The following is a 25,709-nucleotide window of genomic DNA, read 5'->3' as shown; positions in this document are numbered from 1 at the left end:
TGATATAATTGTGATAATGAATAAAAGTTAATGACTTTAAATATAATTAAAACATAATGTATATTTATATAAAGTGTAGTGTGAATATAACCATCCGTCGCGATAATGTTGCAACAGTTGAGAAGTAACAATTTACAAACCCCATTACATGTCTGGCCATGCTGCACATCTAATGACCCTTCTTCTCTGCCAAACCAAATAGTTACATTTCAATAATTGAAAAACCTACGACAATTGATTCTACGATCGAAAAGTTAAGGTTTTTCGATGAATATTGTTTGAGTGAAACCTGCAAGGTACGGGATCATTGTACAATTAATAATAAAGTGAGTGGTGAGTAATCGTCCCATGAAAAATAATGTTTAATTTTAGTTCACTAGTTACTATTAAATTCAATGTTTGTGACACGAAAGACTTGATTTTGTTGTCATTCAAACATATGAATGATTGTATTGAATTTTGAATTCTCCTATTATCATTTATTTTAATTCTTAATTTGTAATATATTCAATTTCATGCTTTTTGTGGCAATCGATAACACTAGTGTATTTAATTCTCTTTTTTCAAGACAAATTAAGTCTATTCTAATCACGACCCGATCTATTCCGAATTCATTTGACCAAAATACATTAAATTATATGTTATATATGTGATTGCATATATGATAAAGATTATTTCCAATTCCATCTACATATGTTACTTTTATCGTGTTCTAAACTTATTGTGAGTATTTCAATATTACAACAAATAATTATTATTCAATTTGTGACCAATCAATTAAATAATGCAATGAGAATGCAAAATCAATAAAGAAAATCAAAAAATAACTAAATTAATAGTCTTAAATCAAAACAAATATGCAATATGGTTCATCATTCATCCAATACAATAGAAAAACAAGCCTAGCATTCTAATGATTAAATTATATAAGAAATATTTAAAAAAATCACTAGGAAAGAAGAAATAATGAAGAAAGTAGAGAAATCCAATTTTTTGGCTTGAATCTTGAAAATGAATGATATTCTTCAATAAACTTGTATAATCCACTTTGATCTTAATGCTTAGCCTTGTTCTTCGCCTCCAAAATACGTAGATATAGAGATTTCTAGGTTTAAGGGAGTTATTTATTTTTTTTTTTTCCACACCTTTTGACAGATATAGAGTGTCAAAAAATTGCATATCAAAAGTTTCCAAAACAAAGTAAGGAGAGCGCAGTAGACTTATTTTGGCCTCAATAAATCCGTAATTGGTTTGTGTGTACGCAAGGTTGCAGGCCTATGCAGACGCAGGGTTTTACCCTTATAAATTGGTCTTTAAATATTTTATGTGTGTATTTTGGTCATCTTTGATAATTTTTCATCCCATTGATTTCTCTTTACTTCCAATTGATCCTTTGCATTCTTGAATCGTCATCTCGCAATTTGACACAACTATTGAAATGTTGCATTTTAGTCCCCATAATTTTGATTTCGCCATTCTTATCTATTTTTAGCTTGTTTTCTTCTATTCTTTATCAAATCATGAGTTTTAACTATTAGACAAGAAATAACACGAATTAGGCTATTTTCAATAATTGAACTTTAAAATATCATTATTTAAATCCTCGAATAAGTGTATAAAAGACTTATCAAATATCTTCTTGTTTATGGTTGTTAGAAACTCTCTTGCTTGACTTCAATTTTAACTCCGCACAACTGATGACCCTTATTCTCTGCCAAACCAGATGGTTGCATTTCAATAATCAAAAGGTCTACGACCATTGATTTAGGGTCCGAAAGTCAAGGTTTTTCACTGAGCATCTTCTTGTGTATCGTTGTTAGAAACCCTTTCGCTTGATTTCCTTCAATTTTGACTCTTATCTTTTGACGGTATTCATGTAAACTACAACTTAATTTATATTAACTTCAACTTTCGAGATCTAGATTACATAGATTTTCTAAGATTACAAGATAAAAGGAATTATATATATATATATTTTTTTTTTTTTTTTTATTAATCACATAATCACATTTAGTCTCAATTTTTTTCATCACATTCTTATTCTCAAATTAACATATATTATTCCCGATTATGGTCTCTTCAATATTTTCTTTAAGATAAAGTAAAAATACTCATTTGTCTATTGCAATTTTAAATAAGCAAAACAAATAATAGTGCAAAAATATTAACCCTAGTTTTAAAGTACATTAACAATATTTTGGGACTAAATATGATAAAGGACAAGATTTTTTTGATCAATCAAAATGTTAAAAATAAGAATGGGATGAAAAAAATCAATGATATAATTGTGATAATGAATAAAAGTTAATGCCTTTAAATATAATTAAAACATAATGTATATTTATATAAAGTGTAGTGTGAATATAACCATCCGTCGCGATAATGTTGCAACAGTTGAGAAGTAACAATTTACAAACCCCATTACATGTCTGGCCATGCTGCACATCTAATGACCCGTCTTCTCTGCCAAACCAAATAGTTACATTTCAATAATTGAAAAACCTACGACAATTGATTCTACGATCGAAAAGTTAAGGTTTTTCGATGAATATTGTTTGAGTGAAACCTGCAAGGTACGGGATCATTGTACAATTAATAATAAAGTGAGTGGTGAGTAATCGTCCCATGAAAAATAATGTTTAATTTTAGTTCACTAGTTACTATTAAATTCAATGTTTGTGACACGAAAGACTTGATTTTGTTGTCATTCAAACATATGAATGATTGTATTGAATTTTGAATTCTCCTATTATCATTTATTTTAATTCTTAATTTGTAATATATTCAATTTCATGCTTTTTGTGGCAATCGATAACACTAGTGTATTTAATTCTCTTTTTTCAAGACAAATTAAGTCTATTCTAATCACGACCCGATCTATTCCGAATTCATTTGACCAAAATACATTAAATTATATGTTATATATGTGATTGCATATATGATAAAGATTATTTCCAATTCCATCTACATATGTTACTTTTATCGTGTTCTAAACTTATTGTGAGTATTTCAATATTACAACAAATAATTATTATTCAATTTGTAACCAATCAATTAAATAATGCAATGAGAATGCAAAATCAATAAAGAAAATCAAAAAATAACTAAATTAATAGTCTTAAATCAAAACAAATATGCAATATGGTTCATCATTCATCCAATACAATAGAAAAACAAGCCTAGCATTCTAATGATTAAATTATATAAGAAATATTTAAAAAAATCACTAGGAAAGAAGAAATAATGAAGAAAGTAGAGAAATCCAATTTTTTGGCTTGAATCTTGAAAATGAATGATATTCTTCAATAAACTTGTATAATCCACTTTGATCTTAATGCTTAGCCTCGTTCTTCGCCTCCAAAATACGTAGATATAGAGATTTCTAGGTTTAAGGGAGTTATTTATTTTTTTTCCACACCTTTTGACAGATATAGAGTGTCAAAAAATTGCATATCAAAAGTTTCCAAAACAAAGTAAGGAGAGCGCAATAGACTTATTTTGGCCTCAATAAATCCGTAATTGGTTTGTGTGTACGCAAGGTTGCAGGCCTATGCAGACGCAGGGTTTTACCCTTATAAATTGGTCTTTAAATATTTTTATGTGTGTATTTTGGTCATCTTTGATAATTTTTCATCCCATTGATTTCTCTTTACTTCCAATTGATCCTTTGCATTCTTGAATCGTCATCTCGCAATTTGACACAACTATTGAAATGTTGCATTTTAGTCCCCATAATTTTGATTTCGCCATTCTTATCTATTTTTAGCTTGTTTTCTTCTATTCTTTATCAAATCATGAGTTTTAACTATTAGACAAGAAATAACACGAATTAGGCTATTTTCAATAATTGAACTTTAAAATATCATTATTTAAATCCTCGAATAAGTGTATAAAAGACTTATCAAATATCTTCTTGTTTATGGTTGTTAGAAACTCTCTTGCTTGACTTCAATTTTAACTCCGCACAACTGATGACCCTTATTCTCTGCCAAACCAGATGGTTGCATTTCAATAATCAAAAGGTCTACGACCATTGATTTAGGGTCCGAAAGTCAAGGTTTTTCACTGAGCATCTTCTTGTGTATCGTTGTTAGAAACCCTTTCGCTTGATTTCCTTCAATTTTGACTCTTATCTTTTGACGGTATTCATGTAAACTACAACTTAATTTATATTAACTTCAACTTTCGAGATCTAGATTACATAGATTTTCTAAGATTACGAGATAAAAGGAATATACTGAAGTATACTTTATAATTAGTAAATTTTTTATATTCTAATATTTAAGAATACAGTTCCAACAAAATTTGATTGGAAATAATATTCAATTACTTTATAATGTATAGTATAATGTCCTCAGTCATTTGATTATTTCATACACCATGCTTTAGAAATTTCTAATAGAGGGGTTTTGTTGTTGAGAACTCTAAAACTAGAAAGGAATGAAATAGTGGGTTCCGTCGTTTCTATGGTTACTTCTTAAATGGTGAGGTCTTCTCTATACACCGGAGATGCGAACTCGGTAGTGCTACTGAAAGCACTTTGTGCATCTTCTGTGGCCGGTAAAGAAAGAGGTCTTGGGTAAGTCCGGCACAACTATTTTGAAAATCTAATAGTGCAATTATTTCCAAACTCAAGTGCATGTTTGGCAAAGCTTAAAACTTTTTTAACTTGTTAAACGTACTTTCCTATATTCGCAAATTTTTTAGTGCCCATGACTTACTATCACTTAATGCCCCGTATGACAAGACTATTGAAAAGCTAAAAACAACTTCGGAAACTAAAAAATTGCTTTTGAATATGAAGATAATTTTTTAAAAATGCTTTATATGCTTAAAAGATCTTTTAGATGAAATGATTTAAAATAACTCCCTTCAAAAGCTATTCTACAAGAAGCACAAGCAAAAATCTTATCAAACGGACCCTATCCAAACAATCTATAGGTCACAACTTATCAACACTTAAAGAGTACTACCAAACATAATAATATAATGTTATAAAACGAATTGAATGGGAAACACTAGTTGATATACTTTTATTCAAGAGTTAGTATTAAGCCAAAAATAAAAATAAAATAAAAATTAATTAAATTACTTTAAATTATTGAAATCCTCCACAACCAGATTTCAGTACAAGTGAAACCTCTTCGTGCTATTACAAGTCATCAACTAGCAAATTAAATTTCTCATGTGAGCATCATCTAGGTTCATGTTTTTGTTCATATTTCAGATGAAGATTATAATTGCTGAAAATCCGAAATTAGATGTGGATCCAATTCCCGTTGCAGATTTTCATCACCCCTTCAGCAAAGAGGCTTTTTCAGACTGCGAATGCTATCAACAAACATCCATACAGCTGCCAATTCAATGTTCACGTCTTCTATTTCTTGAAATTTCAACTTCGATGCGCTGAATTTCTTCATTCATTTCTTCCAATGAACTTCTGTTAGTTTTCATGTAACTGCTCATCAAATTTGATAAATGCCTTAAACATGAGAGATATTCAGCTTTTACTTCAGGATGATCAGATAAATACTTCACAGATCCAAACTGCAGAAATGGAAAGTACTCAGCTTAACTGACGAATCATGAAAATTTGAACCTTGTACATGAGTACGAATTTCTTAATTGGAAATATTGAAAACATTGTCCTATGCAAAAGCAAACAAAATAAACGAGCACACAATCTGTCCAAAGAAATGGAGGCAACTAGAAATTTTGCATAATTCGAACTCCATGTACCTCCTTATAAACAGAAATGCACTGTCGAAGTGCAGCATCGGCCTCAAATTGATGTTCCTCCTGAATAAATAAAGAAACGTGAAAACTCATCTTACTAGTATTCATGGTCAAAATCATAACATAAATGTGAAGAACACAAACCCAACATCAATTACTGGAATGGAAAAACAATCAATGCTCTCATCATGAATCTCTCTAAATGTTAATAAATATAGCAAGGACCATAATTGTTCCACATATCACCCTCAGGCTATTGTTTTTCATTAGAGATTCCACTATGTACATCTATAACTTTTCATTTTCTTTAAGCTTAAAAAAGCACCGAGAAGAAGATATTCTTCTACAGAAAACGCCGAAAATCAGTGATAAATTTCCTTCTACTTCACCAAATGCACAAGGTATTAAATTCTCTTATTCATTCCTTTCTCCTCTTTCAATCAATCAATCGAAGTCTTAATATCTTCCCATTATTAGAAAGCAATCGCTATTATGCACTGCAGGGAAATACAAGACAATTTCAGAACAAATGATATTTAGTTCTTTTGGCAACACACACACACAAGCTTCACTCTCTCCATATGACCGCCAATAATAGAAATTGAAGGCCACAGTAGCTTATAAGTTTCAGCCACCTATTTGGCCTTAGCACCTCGAAAAAAGTACATGTGGATTAAGAACATAGAACAGATTCTGGACGAAGAAGAGGAGAGAGAAAAAAGGTACTCCCAACCCTGTTTACAAGTGATATCAGACCGATGATCACTAAAAAAATGATAGAACTCTGTATAGTTGTTTTTCTATCGATAAGCACAGTTATATAAATGGTGAAAGTAGTAAATACTGACCCTAGACTCCTGTATTTCCATCTTCGTCATCTCCAACATCCCAAGAGCATTAAGTGATTGCAGCTACAACAACATTTAGGAACAATTAAAACCGAATTAGGTCATCTTTTACCACACCTAGGTTTAAAAATATTGACTAACCAAATATTGATCATGAGTATTTTGTCTCTGTCAATTTACGGATAGGTATATCACATAATCACATCTACTCTGGCTTTGAACCAATTAACCATTGTTAAATCCAAGTTTATAAACAAATTGTAAAACAAACTGCATGGTCTCAACTAGGGGGTCAAGTGATCACTGGAATCTGAACGTTAATTATTTTGTAAGCTTTATTTATGCATCATCTCTTTCAACTAGTTATGCATTCACTTTCATAGCCATTTACAGCGGAAATCGACATCTGCAATTTTCAGTGCTTGTAGAAGATGATCAAGCAAAAAGTGAAAGATCTCTTATTTTATTTTTTCGTTTTTAGGTTTTTGCCTTTCTCCATTTCAGAAAGATTGAGCAGCTACCTCAAATTTTTTCTTACAAGTCTTCGAGACATCTTGTTTCCTCTTTTAAATTTCTTATTAGCATCTTTAGAGGTAAAAGAAACTCTTATTTTCAATTGACTGGATTGGACGATAGGTACAAATGTTTTAATTCAAAGAAAATATCACTATTATGGAACTATATAAGAAATCAAATATTGATATGATGTTTTTATTAAAATGCACCAACTTAAGAGGAGGCAGAAGCAAAAAGAAGTGAACAAATTGGACTTCTTTTACCAAAAAAGAACAGTTATATAATGCTGACACCAAATAATGAGTGGAAACTAGGATTCTCAAGCCTTTTTACTGACAGATAAACACCCACACAAATTGACAATAAAAGAGCATTCATGTCATAAATGAAAATTATTTCAGCCATAAATTTCATGCTAGTCTTGAGGCAAGATACTGTTAAGAAAACCGTGAAAATAGTCAAACATTGATATAATTTGTAATAAGGTTCTATACTTATAAAAATACTGGAAAAATTTGACCCTGCTCAACTAGCTCATGGAACTTTATTAATACGAAAAGTAAATAAGGTGATGTATTGCAGATTGATTCATTGTTTACATCAAATGGAAAAACTGACCAGTATCATCATTGCTACATGCCCATCTTTCTCAGCCTTTTTGGATACTATGGTGAATTCTTCATTTTCTTTCGGCTTCACACGTCGAATGAGTACTTTCCGAGCAATCCTATTGGTAAAATAGCAATTATGTAAACACAAAAAGTCATATTGACATATAATTACTAGAAATCATAAATAAGCACGTCCTAGTTTAAAATTGAAGTAGCAGAAAACAAGCTAATACGTTTTCAATCAGTTCTGTGGATTTCTAATATTCATTTAGAATCAGTGGTAATGCAACTCCAACTGGCTAAACTCCAGAAGCTGAAGTATTCATAAGCAAAATTGAAAGAGAAATGCTTATTTTATAGTTCAATCCAGGAATACTGTGCAACATGCTTTCAACTTTCCTTACTAAGCCCCCGTTTGGCCCCCATTTTTTTAAAATGAAAATGGATGGAATAGTATTCTTTTGAAAAATGAGTGGTTAAAAAAGAAGGAAAAATTTTCGATTTACGTGTAATATTATTATATGGAAGATTATGTGGTTAAAAATAGGAGAGAGAAAAATAGAATGTAATTTAATGAGGGCCAAACGGGGCTAAATTTCAACAAGCAGCAACTAGTAATAACAGGCAGAGTTTCTCATTATACATCAAGGTGTTGCATTTTTTAATGTAATATTAGGTATATCTAGGCCAAAAAGGCAAGGACAACTTAGGAACCCTTCTTTGAATACAAGTGGAAGTTAATTGTTCCCCAAGGGCATTATGGAACAACCTTTGAACAACAAATCATTTGCTAAAACTTTTTCTGATATTTCTTACATTCACAAAATGTGCTTAAGGTAAAACCAACGTACATATGAGCATTAGAACATGTTATCGCAGACTGCTTCACTGAAACAAAGTTCTCTAGTAGACATCAGGACAGTAATACGACTAAATGTTTGCATCAGAGACCACAAATTGCCTATTGATTATAAATCAGGGAACAATAATGTCAGGTTAACATCTTGTTATGTTTGATTGTAACCTCCCAATCATGTAATACATGTGATTTCTAGAACTAACTATACTGTTGGGGTGTTTCCGGTTTGCAAAAGAAAGCTTCTTATCATTTACCACATCAACACCAAACGAAGAAGTACGTGATATCTGCCGTTACACTGTGTCAATTTGAATCCACAAGAAGAAGATACTTTTGCCCATATTGTCAGAATGTTATAAACAAAGAGATAACGTGACAAACAAGAGAAATTAATTTATGAACTCGAGTGTTGACAAAGAGTCATATGACAGAGTATTCTTCTCGTACAGGGGTTATGCAAATACCTCCATATATAAATCCTTATAGCTACCAAATTGACATGAATAATTAGAAAATGACAACATTTTGTGTATGTGCCAGTTCCAAGTGCGACGTGGCTGAATCAAGGTGTGTCAGGAACAAGATCCAAAACCAAAAATAGCATATGTTGACTTTTATTCCCGAAACCCAATAGCAGTATAGCACTCCTAGTTAAGTCAGCACAAGTTGACTTTTTTGAATGTCCTTCAGTCAAAACATTTTTTTTCCAAGCAGTGTGCATGTTGGTGTTTCTGCACAAATACAGGCACAACTTCTACTGCAACCTTGAAAATAACCACACAATTACTTAAAACAGATCTTTAATTGAGATCCATTATCACCAGGTTTGGAACATTGGAAACTTAAAAAACTACAAATCCAAAGTCAATTTCAGTTTTAGAATCACCAGAAACTGTATATTGAGATCCATATGGAACTTTGGAAATTTACAAGCTACAAATTGAAAGTCAATTTTAGTTTTAGAATCACCAGAAACTATATATCCCAGTGCACAGGTATATCAATTAGCAAGGAATGGATAGATAACTAAATAATTAAGATCTTTATAGAGCTTCAGGGGTAGAACTAGAAGACAAAAATAAGTCATTGAAAATGAATGTAAGGTTCTTTTGCTTTAGCATTTAATGATCTGTTCACCATATTTAAAATTCAAACAGCATAGAAAAAAAATATTAAGTTAGATCTTCTGCAGCAAAGATGCTGCTGCGTTTACTAATGCATAACAGAAAAAAATAATAGTAATAATAGATGCATGTATAATAATTTACCAGACATACAGAAATCTTTAGGAAAAAGAAAAATGTATGCATGCATTATAAGATATAGAAATAAAGTATATAACACAATCGACCTTATGGAATTGCCCAAAAGATCTTTTGCCAGATCAAGCTCATTCATTGCTTGAGAACTATTCATCTTCCTTAGCTGGCTTGAGTTGAGCACTTTTAGTCTAGCAATATGAAGCATGTTTGCAGCATTCTGTTAATCAAGAATACAGAATCTCTTCTCAGAAACACAAGGTATCCCTAAACAAAATGTAAATAAAGGGAAAAATGAAAAACGACAAAAGAGTAAAATTCTCTATTCCTCTTAACTATCTAAGATATTTATACCTACATAGCTGGTCATGGCTGGTTAAAATATGTAGGATTGTGGACTCCTAAAAGAGTTGGTACTGAGTAGGATGTTACATTTTATTTAAGGGTTGAAAAAAGCAGCTGTGGCTACATTTTAACACGGCTACAGCAGAAGAATATTTCTAAAGAAAGAGCCACTCAAGATGAAACTCCTATTCAGATGCTGAGACAAGGTCAGGAACCTGAATATGCTCTTCCGGAAGCAAAACTTTTCGGGCATCGAGACATCTGGCAAAAGCAGCATCATCTTATCGTTCAGCAGGAAGCATACAATTTTCTACCTCCTAAAGTTATTAACTAATAATGCACCTCTGTAACAGAACTGCTGCTTCCCTTAATTGTCCTACTGATTGGAGGCTCAGTGCAAGGCGTTCAGCTGCAACAACAGTGTCTAAAGATTTCCATCCCTGCTGCATAAAATCGTTATTGAACTTTATAACAAAATGTAACCATACAAAAATTAGGAATACCAGAATAAAAACTAATCATAATAATAACAACATAGTATAAGAATGTTGCACACTCCAGATAACACGTATCATGAAAATTAAATATTTCAAGAAATGTATAAAAGGAGATTAAATGTAAAAGAAATTGAACATTGTTGCTTTTACACAACATCAGTGAAGAGAAAATATTTTGGTGATCTCAGAAACCTTATGCATAGAATTTTGCAATTTTTTTGCACCATGCATTACGAAACAGAGCCAAGCTCAATCAATAGAAGCTTGTTGAAGTTAGTAGTTAAATGCTATATATGTGGCCATTTCTAACACCTTAAGCCTTAAACTTTTAGATTAAGTGCTAAAATATGGTATAGGAGAAGGCAAAGCTCCTGTGTCAATTCTCGACGCCCCCCCTACTTTTCAAAAATTTGTAGAACTCTAAGGCTTTAATAGAAAAAAGGAATCTCTCTTGCATGTGAAGGGGAGTGACAGTATCATAAATTAGATTAACATTCATAAACAGAAGAACAAGGAAAATTAACTGCAGCGATGACAAGTTTTCCAGTAGCTCCAGTAAGCAATAGGACAAGATCACCATGTTTTATATAATTTGTGCTGTGGACAGCAGATAAGAAGTTAGTAAGAAGATAGGTGGAAAAGCAAATTATAGAACAAGAAACTAAAAACATATAAAAGGGTGCCACATAAGGTGGAAAAGGAAATTATAGGAGAACAAACTAGAAACATATAAAAGGGTGCCATATAAGAGGTCCAGCAAACCACAGCGTGGCTTTGTTTGTGAAAGCAATTCATAAAAAGCTATAGAATGTATTGCAGTTAACTTCCCTCATTGAAAAGTGAAACGTTGTGGGGGGGGGGGGGGGGGGGGGGGTTGAAGACAAGATTTTAAAGATATATACATGTGGCCCTTTCTAACATCTTAAACTTTTAGATTAAATGGTTCAACATGATATCACGACAACAAAAGGTCATGATTTCAAGTCTCATCGCCACTCATTTAATGAAATTGTGCATGTGTCAGGCTTTAATGAAGAAATATGAAAACCGCCAACACTTGAAAGCATATTGAAGACAAAATTCAAATGATAAACAATTGGCCATCTCTGCTTTTAGTGTGGTTCAGCAGTGGCTTTCCTAGCAAAGATGACATTGCTAGGTGTTCGTTCAAGATATGCAATGTCAAACTGACCATTTAAATACATTTTAGTAATTTCTTGAGAGCTACTCTAGAGGCATTACTCCAAATTGATAATTTAATACTATAAAAATGAAAGCTGATATCATTGTAATAGAGATAGTAAAAATGGTGGTAAACCTTCGATAGCTCCACTATATGCAGAATCTTTCTCAGCAAAATCTCGGCATCAGTAAATCGATTGGCCTTGGTGTATATCTATAAGCAATAGCAAAATGAACATGATATAATTGAGAATCTAAGAGCAACCTAAATAAAAAAACATTAAGAATATAAGTGAAAATTCGAGTAAAGATAAAGATTAACATGATTACCGCAAGAAAATAAGAAAATGATGGCCAAAGAGAATTTTAGAGCTTAAATATAAGCCCTAAAAGTTTTTCCGTGTCTCGCATTTTCAACAAACAAATAACAGGAGCCTTCCCGACTCTAATGTTTTCCAGTGGATCTTTTTCAACAAAAATTCAGTATGACATGCCACAACACGGATTATTGCGCTGATGGTCCTTTGTCACAAAGTAGAGCAGATAGCCCATTTCTGTTACTTTTTTCAAGAGCAGATTCCTTCTAAACTTATGCATTACCATAAGAGCAAAGAAAGAAGATGACTAGAAAGGTATTTTAACTTCAAACATAAGCTCAAAAATTTTATTCGCCGTACTGTCTCTCATTCTCAAAAAGCTAAAGGTACAAGCTTTCTCAGCTCCTATAATGTTCACAATTGATATTTTTACATCGAATATTCGTTATCAAGCAAATTTTAATTGCCATAATATGACTATTTTTGCGACGGATTACTTCAATTCTATACATTTTATTATTATTATTATTATTATTATTATTATTATTATTTTCCCTTTTTTGGTTATTTACCAAATCTGCTTCAACCCTTACAATCGGGGTTGGGGGGGGGGGCGCATCTGATACGACACCGTCCAAGTCAGTGTACCATATGCAAGAAAAGGCTGAGGGAAGGAAAGGAAATTGCCAAAAGGGAAAATCTACACACACACGGGGGCTAACAGAAATAGTTGAAGGGGTTATTACAGAACACATTATAAATACAGAAAGTAGGGGCATGCTGAAATATAGAAAAGCCTAGGGGAGAGATTGGCCTCTCGAATGCCAAATTACCTATTTTCTATTTTTTTTGTTGCTGAGTATAATTCTATAGGTTTACATACTGTTATTTTACTACAATCTGGTTGTATTTCCAGTACTCATATTAGCATAAATATAAAAACGCACATGACAACTTCAATATGGCTAAAGATGTGAACCACAAACCTGAGCAAGATATTGCAATCTCCGGATACATAAGATGGATTCCCCTTGCCCACCATCCTACACGATCAACGCCAAGCAGTAAGATATATAGAGTCAATATGACAAATCAATCAGCATTCCTCTTGGAATCATATTGATGTACCTCCAAAATCCGAATAGAATCCAAAATTAGGTCCTCAGAGTCCTTCTCTTTCCCTTGGAGATATAAGACCTGTAAGTTGGCATCTTTTATGTCATTAAGATAAATTTTAGTGAACAGCCAAACAACAATAAATCACCCACACTGAAAGAAGATACAAAGTCGAGGATAAAACTGAGGAACCTCACTTTGTTATTCATGATAAATTTATGTCACCATGTTCTTGAAAGTAAACTTCCATGCAAACACATGTATGAATGACATAATCCTAATGTTACATAAGCAAGAAAGGACGAGAGAATTCAATACAAAATTGAGAAAGAAATTTTTTGATCTTATTGTACAAGAATGTGCAGAAAAAAGTATTATAATTTTTTAAATCCACATGTTCACTGACCAATCTGAAGCACGAGAAGATAGAAATAAGACTTGGAGAATAAAGAGATAAAATACTTAAGAGGAAAAAAAAACTCGTTAAATAAATTAATCAGGGATTTAGCACGTGATTGAATAGATTAATCAGGATACTGTATCCAAAGAATAATAGTTACAGAAGATTGCAGGATCTAGTGCAAAGATATCTTTAAGGGAAGTAAAAGAAGATTTCTCATGGATGTTGCTAAGTTTTCTAACTTCTTGGTACAACTTAATAGTTCATAGCAAAAGGAGAACTTCCATGAGTACTCAAAACACATTGAAATACCATCATTTTGACAATGACGAACAAATGCATACTAACTCTTGGGACAAGACCTATAAACATTACAGTTGAAGTACTCATATCTCACGGTACAACACTGAAAGAGTAAATTGCACATAAATACCATTGACATAAAAAGAAAAAAAGTGATTCACAATTTCATATACATTGATCAGTCATGGCATGATGTAATAGAATTAGAACAAACAACATAAATGAGAAGCTATAAGTGATTTCGTTCTCTCATAATATGCAACCAAGTCGCGTGAGTAAAAGACTGGAATTACAGGAGATTCCAAGGTCATTCGCCAAGGTTATCGGTCAAAATCAGGTTGCAGGAGGAAAAGTTGAAGTTCCTAGCAAATCTTAAGTAGCTAAACAACTACGAAAAGAAGTGATAGGAAGTGTCATCACCTAAATCAGGAAAAAAGGGTCCGGATATCCAGCTGGAATGATTCGGAAGATACAAAACCAAAAAATAGTGGTATTTGCTAGCAAAAACATAATGAAGGCAGTCATATAAATAGATTGATCCGGAATTTTCATCTATATCATCTATGTCAACATTTTGTTTTCCTCAAGTATGGATGCAAATTAAGAAGAACGATATAGAATTTTACAGAAAATATGCAAATGGTTCATGTTAAGTGAACTGTAGTAACTATATAGAACTTTTTCCTAATCTAATCTTCATCAATATATTGGAATTGCTAAACTTGCCGCTTTCCTGTGTTCTCTGAATCCATTAATTAAAAGGAGATTGAGTTGGAAAAACTTAATAAATGCCAGGCCCCTTTTCTTGTTCCGACGAATTATACTCCTTTAATAGTTAAAAGGTATTTTGGAAGCAAATTGTGCAAAGGCTGCTAATTTCTGAAACAATATGTAATACAGACAATTGCCTATAACATAGTTCATATTATACTAAAATCCTGAACCACATCCAATCGGATAAATCGACAATTTTATTGTACACTAGAATGTCCAGAATTTGTTGCCAAGTGCTAATTTGAGTCAGTAATGTTACCAGAAATGGTTAAAAAAATAAATAAAATAAATAAAAAAATAAAATAAAATAAAATTAACGGCAGTTTATAAAATTAAAAGTTCACATTTCATTCATTCCTGTTTTAGCATCGTAAACATTTTCCAGATCAATTAGTCAATTTGAGCCGAAGTGTCACTGCATGTCAGAACAGATAAACAAAAAAATATGAATTTCAGAAACATTGAGAAAATTTCCAGCCTTACAGTTCCAAGATGATAGATTGTATCAGCATAGTCTGGGTGGGCCTCGCCTAAAACACGTCGCTTTATCTAACAATCAGAAATGATAGTAAGACAAATATTTAATAACCATTCACTAAAGATAGAAGTTGAGGTGTCACGGTTAAGACATACCTTTAGAGAACGCTGCCAGAAATTTGAAGAGAAAACCCATTGTAGTATCAGGTGGACAAATTGCGACAGTTTGCATAAGAAAAATGGGAGTGAGTTTGCATACACTGGCAGTGTACAAAAACAGCTTAAATATTGCAATTTAATTAGCAATTATTCCTTTGTGGCAAGTGGTAACTAATAGAGGGATGGATAGGTTTCTCAAATATGACCCAAATGCAATTGCAAATACAGAAAATATGTTTGGCTATTAAAACAATTTTAAACTTATGAAAAAACACAGGGAAAAGAATGCTTCGTGTCTACCATAACCAGCTTCACTGGAATATACAGTAACAGCTGAAATTTATTTAACCAAGACAAGTTATCAAAGCTGTCTTTTATTAAAGTTGAAATACATTCTTCAAATATTTATATATATTGAAATATAGTTTTGCAGTCTCTAATAGACTCCTTTCCTGCAAATCTTTTACAACTTAGAAATCAAATAGTCGAGACTCAAGCTATCCAGGACCTTTTTAACTTGGAAGTCATCAATTTTCCTAGTTGTTATAAGTCTAAAAACCAAGATTAACAATAACTCTTAATTATTCTATGATTTTCCACCTAACACAATTAATAGACCTTCGGTAACTTATATTTACAGATGTCCAGTCCATGAATGCGGACGTTAAGGAGACTACTGAACCAGGAACATGCAAACACATCTAAAAGACTCATCCCAAGATGCCTCAAATTCTCCGGCATCAAGTTCTACTCCAATTACATACTACACAAAGGCATTAATTGCACTTTTACATCAATCTCAACTCTAACCCTGCTGTAATTACTTCAATTCTAATGACAAAGCCGATCCACCCCTACAAACTGTCGTGCTCTTTTTTTTAATCACCTATGTGCTTGAAGTGGATTCGTAGATGGCAACACAGTAGGATATCGGCATAGAGTCTTAGCAGTCTACGGGACCAGAATGGAGTCACAACTGGCCACAATAAGCTGAGGAAAAATGTTTCCATTTTCACGATACAAAGTTAAGGAAAGCTTTTTACTTTATCAACACCACTAAAATCGATGCAGAAGGCCGAGAAAGAGAGAGAGAGAGAGAGAGAGAGAGAGAGAGAGAGAGAGATGAAATTAATTCTATCCTTTATGTTTATGCACTTGTATAAAAAAAAGATTGGGACAGAGAGAGAATTTACAAGAAAAATTCAAACCCTAACAATTTCATTAGTCTAAAAGTAATAGCACTAAATATATGATGTTCTCAGTTTTCAGTTTACAATGTGAAAATAGAAAAGGAAAAAACTTCATAGATCAAGTTGAACAAGATATATTTATTGAACAGAGAACCCCATATGATTAAATTATGTTTTTAAAAAAGAAACATAATTTTTCCATTCTTTAGCTTTAGGAAACCGAAATCAATCAGCATGATAGAAGGGGCTTGTACAACCAGTAGATTGACAGTTCGATTAGTATCTGGTCATATAAACAAATGTAAATCTATGGCATTTAAGAAGAGCTGCAGAGATCAAGCTTGGAAAGGTAGGTCCGGTACAAGTTTGTTAAATAATCTTCTGCCCAATGTTGCATATGAATTTATCTATGGGATACAATTTTCAAAATTCCAAATATTATGAAGAAAAATCTAAGGGTTCTATATTTTTTGACCCACTAGGATTCTAAGAGCAACCACTAAAAGATCTAATCAGAAATTCGTTCAGTCTATATCTAAATTTAAGTGGTGAACTACACCGAAAAAAGGGTCCACAATATATAGCAGACAACCTCCCAAGGTACTTACAATCTATTCTCCTGGGGATTGAGGAGGAAATACTTCATTTAGAAATCAAAGTGAAGTCAACCTAAAACTGGGAAATAGAATCAATTATTTAAATCGTTGGAGCTTTACCTATAATATGATGGTAACAGAGATGCACGTACAATCTAATGTGAGTTTTACCTCATAGCAGACACGAGCTTTTTCCAATTTTCGCTGTACAAGATAGAATTGACCAAGATTGTGAAGGGCAGCCCCAACTCTTTAACAAAATATAAACAAAGATGTCAAATGTCAGATTTGAGAGACGTCCATGCTTCATAAGAGATTCCAGATAAGAAACAACCAAACCAAGTGAGAAAAATATGAAAACTAAGTAGCTTACTAACCAAAATTGCTACCCCCTCTCATGAACATGAAATATGCTACATATACTGACACGAACATAATGCTACAGGGTACATATTTACTACTTCCATAATATTGTGACTGCATAATTAGTATAGATTAGTTTCCATTATAGCTATTGGTATTCCATTTTAATTTTTTTTTTTTTTTTAAAGGTTTGCTTTCTAAATTTTATCAGTACATAGCTTTTATTCTCTAAGTTGCTCTGCTGTTCTTGTTTGATCGTCAAAAGATCGGTGTACATATTTACTACTTCCATAATATTGTGACTGCATAATTAGTATAGATTAGTTTCCATTATAGCTATTGGTATTCCATTTTAATTTTTTTTTTTTTTTTTAAAGGTTTGCTTTCTAAATTTTATCAGTACATAGCTTTTATTCTCTAAGTTGCTCTGCTGTTCTTGTTTGATCGTCAAAAGATCGGCTGTTCCTTTCTCTCCTCACACACCAAACTATGCAGCCCGGAATAAGCTCCCATGCAAGTTTGCTATCCTTGTCGCGAAATTTTCTCCTCCATGCCCTTAACACGCCTTCCATACGCCTTGGCATCACCCAATCTATGTGTTGCGATGCAAAAATCTCATTCTACAGTAAACTAGCAACATCACAATGGAGGAACAAGTGATCAATCGTCTCCTCATCCCTCCTACACATAAAGCACCACACTGTAATACAAAAACCCCTTGTCCGTAGGTTTTCCGCCGTTAGCACCTATCCTCTGACCACCGTCCATAGTAAAAATGCTACTCGTGGTGGCAATTTACTCTTCCACACCGCCTTCCAAGGGAAAGAGCTCTTCTCAGCTCCCAATAAAGATTTAAAGAAAGTGCCGACTGAAAACATGCCATTCCGTGCCAACCTCCACCTGCTGCAATCACCATCTCCTACCCTGATTTGTACCTCATATCCTTCAGCTTTTCTGTCTCAATAATATTCAGTTCATAGCTTAACATAAATTTCAATATTATTACTGTAACATGTAGAATCTAACAGGACTATTCATGAAGAAACAAAATTATGAAATGAACTGTCCAATATTGTTCCAACCTAATGTCATCTCTTCCAAAGCACTCCTCTAGTATATCTATCGCTTCCACATACAGTGGTTCTGCTTTGTCAAATGCCTTTTTAACTCTATAGAGCTCTGCCTGCAAGCAAAATTACGGGTTTCAGTGTCTCCTCCAAAACAGCTACATAGGACAGAAGTTTCCACTAAATAAGATCCATAACTATGATACAACTCAATTTTCATGCAATGTGCTGCTAGTCTGACACGAGAAACCCTAAAACTTCTAAAAATAAATTTAGAGAAACAATTCAGCTTCATCCAAAAAAAAAAAAAAAAAAAACTACCATGAATTAACCATATGAAAACTTATATATTAGAATCTTAAAGCGTCATTTGAAGTGGATCACCAGATTGTTACATGCTGCCGCAACATGCGGATCCCTCTCTCCAAAACCTTCTTTAGCTTCTTGAATTGCAGATAGGAAAAATCTTTCAGCTTGCTCAAGTTTTCCCTAGATGAAATAAGTTAACCATAAGTAATACAACAAGACGACAAAATGCTGAAAGAGAAGTCAGAGATAATACCCCACACAACATGAATACTACTTGCCTGAATAAAATAATCCCTTCCATTATCTGTAAAAACTCTCCATTTAGATGTATGTACATTTGATATAACAGAACCATCCTCAATTTCACGTAACCCAGTAATTTCAGCCTCAGTTGTAGCATTTTTAGAACTTGATTCAACTGAAACATCTTCAGCTAAAGCAGGCACAGAACTTATACCCAGGATAATTACTGTAAACAGAAAAAATAGATAATAGATGCTTCCAAAAATTAGCTTTGACAAAGAATTTCATGATGAAAGACAAAGGAGAATTTTAAATTTTTGATGAAGGGTTTACAATGAATGTTAAACCAAATACAACATGAACAGATATTACTGATAAATAACATGAATGGCTACAGAGTATAAGTCTAGGTATACGAAAACTTCACAAGGAAAATAAGTTACACCAGCACATATGTAAACTTAGAAACAGTGACCTGGAAGATAATCATTTAAACAAATCTATTTTAAGAGTAATGTCCTTGCAAACTTCTAGCGATTTTGTAAGCTCATTAACCACAAACTAGAATAAAAGAATACTCTCTGTCATAGTGTAGCCGAATAATCACATAACTTAAATGAAAGAATCACATAGAAGTGCTTAAACTTCCATCGTTTAACATTGGATGATACACAATTCCATCAAAGGCTCCTACGATGAAGTAAAAAGGGTAAACAAAGACTGAATTGACAAACTCAAACATCGTGGGGAAACAGCTCCGATCAGGCCCTTAATCATGGATGGAGCGAAATATATTAATTCAGGAGTAATATATTATACTCAAGATATTTGCAAGCTATTCAACCTGCAGCCATTTGGCCCCAAACCTCTATTATGAATAAGATTATTCAGCATTCCGTAGGTCCTACTCATCAGGCTCCTTTCCTACTGTTGATTGCAAGCTTTCTTGAAGGAACTTCTATTTTGAATACTATAGATTCCACTAAAATCATATGAGAAGACCTATTAAATTGACTCGCAGCTATACATCTCTTGACAATACAGATACACAAAACTTAACATACACAGCAATCATTCATGACATTTTATCTAGCTAATGACGCAAGAGCGTAATAATTTCTTAATGAACAAGAAAAGAAAGGGGTCCAAGAAGAGAAAAATTGAGGGCAAAGAAGATTTCAATTTTATTTCTATAATCAAGGGTTGACTATTACAGTGAATATGCCATATTATTTATAGAGCAAACGAAACTGAAAGAACATAAAATCAAACGAACTTCTACTAAACTAGAATATTGTCAAAATATTATAACTATTCTAATTTAATAGGAATAAATATACATTAAATCAAACTCTACTTCTAAATTCTAATTAACTTGCAAGTCTATCTCCATTAGATAGACTCTAAAAATATTAGAATAGTTCTAATGTACCAGAGATATGACAAGTCAAATATATCACAGGACATATGACAAAAAGGCCAAGAAAAGGATATAAATGTTAGCCAATTGGAATTTACCTACACTGAAGAATAACACATTGTTAAAGATCATTATCTGAACTAGACCCCGTAACATTCAGCACAACCAGATTAAGTCTGATTGCTAGGATTAAGCCTTTATTCAAGTACAATTACGTATACAACCAAGACCTCAACGTCATAGTTAGTGAAAAAACCAAATCATCAATCTACAGGATTGAATAAGTAAACATGACTGCTAAAATGCCAAAGTGGCCAAAACACAATTACAAGATCAAAATCCTGCCAGCATGTACAGGAATCAACTTATCAAGTGTAAGCATGTCATAAAAATCAATTAATCATTATAAAATTACATAAACACAGTTTGAAATAAAAAACATATCCAGAGAAATATAAAAAAGAAATCATTGGTTAGAATTGTTTTCCTTCCCTTTCCACTGATTCCTTTCTCTCCCAGTTGCTTAAATGGTCTTTGTACTCCATCTTTCCACGTTTTCAACTAATCCATAGACCCTTAATACCCTCTATGGTGTTTCCTTGTCAATCCCATCAGCAACCTTATCAACGAAGGTTCATAAATTTAAAATAAAGATGAACATGCAAATAAGGACAATATACAACATGATTTGGCCTATTACTATTCTCTTGAAGTCAGTCAAGACAAAGTTATTGAAGAATTCACAGCTTACAAATGATTTGACTGAGTCCGAAAACTGACACTGCAGAACATGATTGAATAACATAGCTAGGGAAGTTTGACCATATAAATCATAGTGGATACTTGGACAACACCTCTGAGCTGCAAGATTCTAGTTGGGTTCCTTACAACTGGTCCAGAGAAAAGCCTATGTTGTCATATATAGAGCTAAAAATCTGCTTGAATAAATCACACTGATAGTCCCTAGAGCTACAGAAAATCCCCATTTTAGTCCTTTAAGTTTCATCTTTAACACAATAGTCCTGATATCTTCATTTTATCCTAATGATCCAATTTGTACATTCTTCAAAGTATATAATACACATATAGTTGATAATTGTGCACATGAAGGCATTAACATAAGAATAAAGGGAATTCCTCAACATATTGTGTTTATGTGTCAAAGACTGCAATGCAAGCATTCAAAGTCCTTTTCTGCGGGAATTAAAGTACAAGTTCTTGTATTTTACATTGCTGGTTCAAATTAGATGTACACATTGACTACTTGAGGGCATTTTCATCCATTCATTAATAACAAACCTGTGAGAATTACAAAACATTAAGGACTTAAATAGTGAAATTAAGACTTCAAAGACAACTAACATGATTCCCCCTATCTACTACCAAGAGACTAAGTATTATACAGCAATAAAACTGTTTGTCCAGTTTTCTTATCTCCCTACAAGAACATGAAATGGTTATCATGGTGAATTACTCAGAACTACGCCTGGATTAAATATTTACTTATCAAAATTCTATTGTTTAGCCCATGAGAGCACCACTGGTGCTTGCAAGCACCGTCTTGCCTGCGACCTTGTTTGCCCACTGGTACCTCGCATTTACGAAATAGGATTCACATGTATTTTTACTCATAATAAATGGAGAAAAAAAATATTTTAAGTGTCCACAAAATTTTTAGCATTGCTGCATTAATGTAATTCAGATAATCAAGTAGACTTGTCAAACATACCGAGCTTCATTGACACTATTAAAATTGATCAACAGAAGAATATGCTCGGAGCAGAAATTCTCAAGTACAAGTCCATATGAAAAAATAGTTCAAGAAAAGTTAATTTCCCGGATCAATAAAACAGTTAATGCAATATCTACTCATCGACCTAATGATAGGAACGTATACAAAAACACGTGGTGCAAAGAAACTGATAAATCATCACCGAAAGAACATAAAGCACAAATCCAGGAATCCAAAACTGAAGTAGAAAACCCTGTAAGAACAAGTTATATCTCCTAGTCCCCATATACCAGCAACCTTAGTTTACCTTCTCCATTGGGAATTTAATAATAACACAACTGGATTAGTTATGGACACAACAGAGAGATATCATAGTGAACAAATGCAAATTAATTTGTCAGAACTCTAGTAAAATAATGCATACCAGTTTGTCCAGGCAGAAAAACCCATTGAAATGCTTGCCTACAATTACTACTCCAAGTATGACCTCCAAAATTACGTTGACCAGAAAACCTCAGTTCTCCTGAAAATAACATCGCACAGCTGATAAATATACAAAAAGAATCACAACAATATGATTAAACCAAAAAATAAAAAATAAAAAAATGATATTGAATAAATAACAGTCCCTGTTCATGAGTTCTGACAAGTGTGACATCTCAATCAATGGCAATAATGGATGCAACCTATGCAAATGAACAACATCACTGGAAACCAACTTACCAACATGGGAAGCATTACTTGTTTTGGATCAAGGAATAAACTGTACCATTTCTGAAGATCCATCCACAACTACTAAAATAGAATCAGGACTCCAAATAGTTTTAAGCAATCACTGGAGACAATTGAGCAACATCCCCTTTTCTTGCATTCTTTTTCTCTTTTCTCGTATTACATATAGTACCCACCCCACCCAACCTGCACATTGACCAAGACGAACCCACTGGATCACTGGTTGAACAGTTGGGTATCAGTGGGTCAATGCTAAACTTAGAATTTATATAAAAATAGATTTTTATACAAATGTGCAATCATAGCGCTGGTATATAGGCACCCTTTTCCACTAAAGGTGGCTTGAGTTCGAATCACATTGCAACAGAATTACGTTTTTCTTCAAAGGCAATTAGACTTTCTTAAAGCTATTGGACTGGTTCGTGTTGATCGGTTCTCATTTCATGCAAGCCTGACCGGTTCGGGCAGTTATTAACGGGTCCTTTGCAACGCGGTTTGATATAGTAGACCAGATTTGGTCTGCCCCCTCAGTCCCGTTCGGTTTTAATAACTATGGTATTACATAACTTGGTCATCTTGGAAATTAATTTTATGTTTTTGCAATCAAATTGGCATATCAGCATTCCGTCACTGTTACATTCCACTAGTTTTACTTTTACCAACAGAAGTGAACATGGTGACTGATGTTGAAATAAAATGATATCTAGGTGGCATGTATGAGACAAAATGGAATTTAGCAACCTCGGATGATATTTCACTCTAAGTTTAGTGATCCACCATGAAATTAACCCTCAATAGATAACATGAATTAGTAGCGATTCTAGTGACTACTGAATTTTTCTTGTTCTTTTCAGTGAATATCTGATTTAATTAATATACATAGAAAATGGTTCATCAGAATCTCCTATTGTGCTATGCTATGATGCTCAAACTTGAGTGTGGGTACGCATCTAAGTGTTGAATTTTTTATTTTTTAAAATTTAGAGTACAAGGACAAGACTAAAAAGAGTCCAAATTTCGGACACAAGTAAATGGGTACGTTTTTAGAATTTCAACTTTTCTTTAATCATTGTTTGAGCTCCATTTTAAGGGAAAGCATTTTTAAATAGTGATTGATGGAGAATGTGTGGTTAAAAATTAAGGAAAAATTTTGAGTTTGCATGTAATATTATTTTACTAAAAAATATGTAATTGAAAATGAGTTTTGAAAAAATGGATTTTGAGAATAATGGGGCTCAAACAAGGGCTTAATTTTTTTTTATTCATAGATACCATGAAAGATACTTTTAATTTTGTTTTAGATTCATTATTTTCTTAACAGTGGCCAAGACTTGGGGCTTCTTTCTATATTAATGGGCCACCCATCCTGAGCCCAAGCAGTGCCTAGGGAAACTTGACCCTAATCTTCTATGAAAAGCTATTTCTCTTTTACTGGGCCTCCACATCTTGAGCCCATTTCATTAACCCGATCCAAATCCTCTATTTAAAACCCCTATTTCTCTCTTCCCTCATCTCATTTCACCACTTCCAAGCTGTCTTCTTCCCATCCAACACAAAGAAGCCGAAATGGGTCGTATAATCCGAGCACGGTGAAGGGAAGCAGGATTTGTATTCAAGTCTCACACCCATCATCGCAAGGGTCCTTCCAGATTCTGTTCTCCAACATAGGGGAGCAGAAGACTTTTTTTTTTTCCCCCTGTGGCGCCGTCGCTGTTAGCTTTCTAGGTTGCCATGTTCGCCCCATATCCCATACCGGTCCCCGTGACCTGTCGACACGGGTGCTTTGGCCGGAATGGAGAGTCAGAGCATCACAAGTGCTATCGACCCCATCAAACAGACTGACCTTTTCAATATGCAACTACTCCAATTCCTAAGATAATTTTCTTTTAAGATGAAAATATAGCTCAAACTCTGCTACTAAAATCCCCCCTTTTTTTGTTTCAGCAAACAATAATAATCTTTGCTGGATCAATAATCTTAATCAGCGCACAAGTAGCAAACAACTCAAATTCAAGAATCCAGCTGTAATTTTGATGGCAACAATTAAAAAGCAGAGCAATTGAATCAAGTAATACAATCATAATGCGTGTTCTATAGAAAAACACAAAAAATATTAACAAAAGTATATATTAAATTAGATTTTTCTCTTGCAACATGAGCAAATTTCGTATCTTCTCAATAATTCTCAAATCCCACGACAGAGCTTAATTCAATCACGCTTACTTTTCTCATTAATCAATAAAAAAACGTTTTTTTCGATCATAAAGCATTAACAGTGTAGAAATTACCTGCATTTAGCATCGAACTCCAGTTTTTGGTCGGAAATGGAGCAGAATTTCGGAGTCTCTTGAATAAATTAGCAGCTGCTTGTCGAAATAACATGTTTTTCCGAAAAATCTTTAAGTGAAATCAGTGACGGTTTGCGAATTTTTTCCTTTGGATTTTAAATGAATTTACGAAGTCCAAAACCCTAAACCGTTGTTAGAAGGAAGATTTGAAGAAACCGTGCGTGGTGATCCAATCAGCCACGCAGTCATCTAGGGGCTGAAATGTAATAATATAATAAATAAAGCACGTGATCTGCAATAACGTTTTCTAGCATTCAAGTCCTCAAACATGAATTGTCAATGCAGATTGGCCCTCGATTAAACAAAACCA

General features: G+C 33.2%; 1 protein-coding gene across 2 annotated transcripts; it reads right to left on the bottom strand.

Annotated features, from left to right (window-relative positions):
- Positions 1–5,057: 5,057 nt before the first annotated feature.
- LOC111369518 (kinesin light chain 3) lies at positions 5,058–25,579 on the bottom strand. Of its 2 annotated transcripts, none has more exons than XM_022991063.1 (18): positions 25,340–25,579; positions 22,744–22,842; positions 19,203–19,393; positions 19,000–19,104; positions 18,631–18,731; positions 17,357–17,435; positions 15,397–15,408; positions 15,247–15,312; positions 13,299–13,367; positions 13,157–13,213; positions 11,990–12,067; positions 10,517–10,617; positions 10,390–10,435; positions 9,922–10,049; positions 7,719–7,827; positions 6,585–6,647; positions 5,740–5,799; positions 5,058–5,547 (listed from the first exon to the last, which is right to left on the bottom strand). In XM_022991063.1, exons 1-18 carry the CDS (start codon positions 25,431–25,433, stop codon positions 5,362–5,364), a joined length of 1,644 nt encoding a protein of 547 aa, XP_022846831.1. In that variant the 5' UTR covers positions 25,434–25,579; the 3' UTR covers positions 5,058–5,361. The 2 variants fall into 2 exon arrangements, with proteins under 2 accessions (XP_022846831.1, XP_022846832.1); XM_022991064.1 differs by having other exon boundaries at positions 10,517–10,614; positions 25,340–25,578.
- Positions 25,580–25,709: the final 130 nt, after the last annotated feature.

Source organism: Olea europaea, chromosome 20 (assembly GCF_002742605.1).
Source record: "Olea europaea var. sylvestris chromosome 20, O_europaea_v1, whole genome shotgun sequence".
Taxonomy (NCBI): domain Eukaryota; kingdom Viridiplantae; phylum Streptophyta; class Magnoliopsida; order Lamiales; family Oleaceae; genus Olea; species Olea europaea.
Note: the sequence above shows the minus strand (reverse complement) of the source record. Positions and strands in the feature narration are given on the sequence as shown.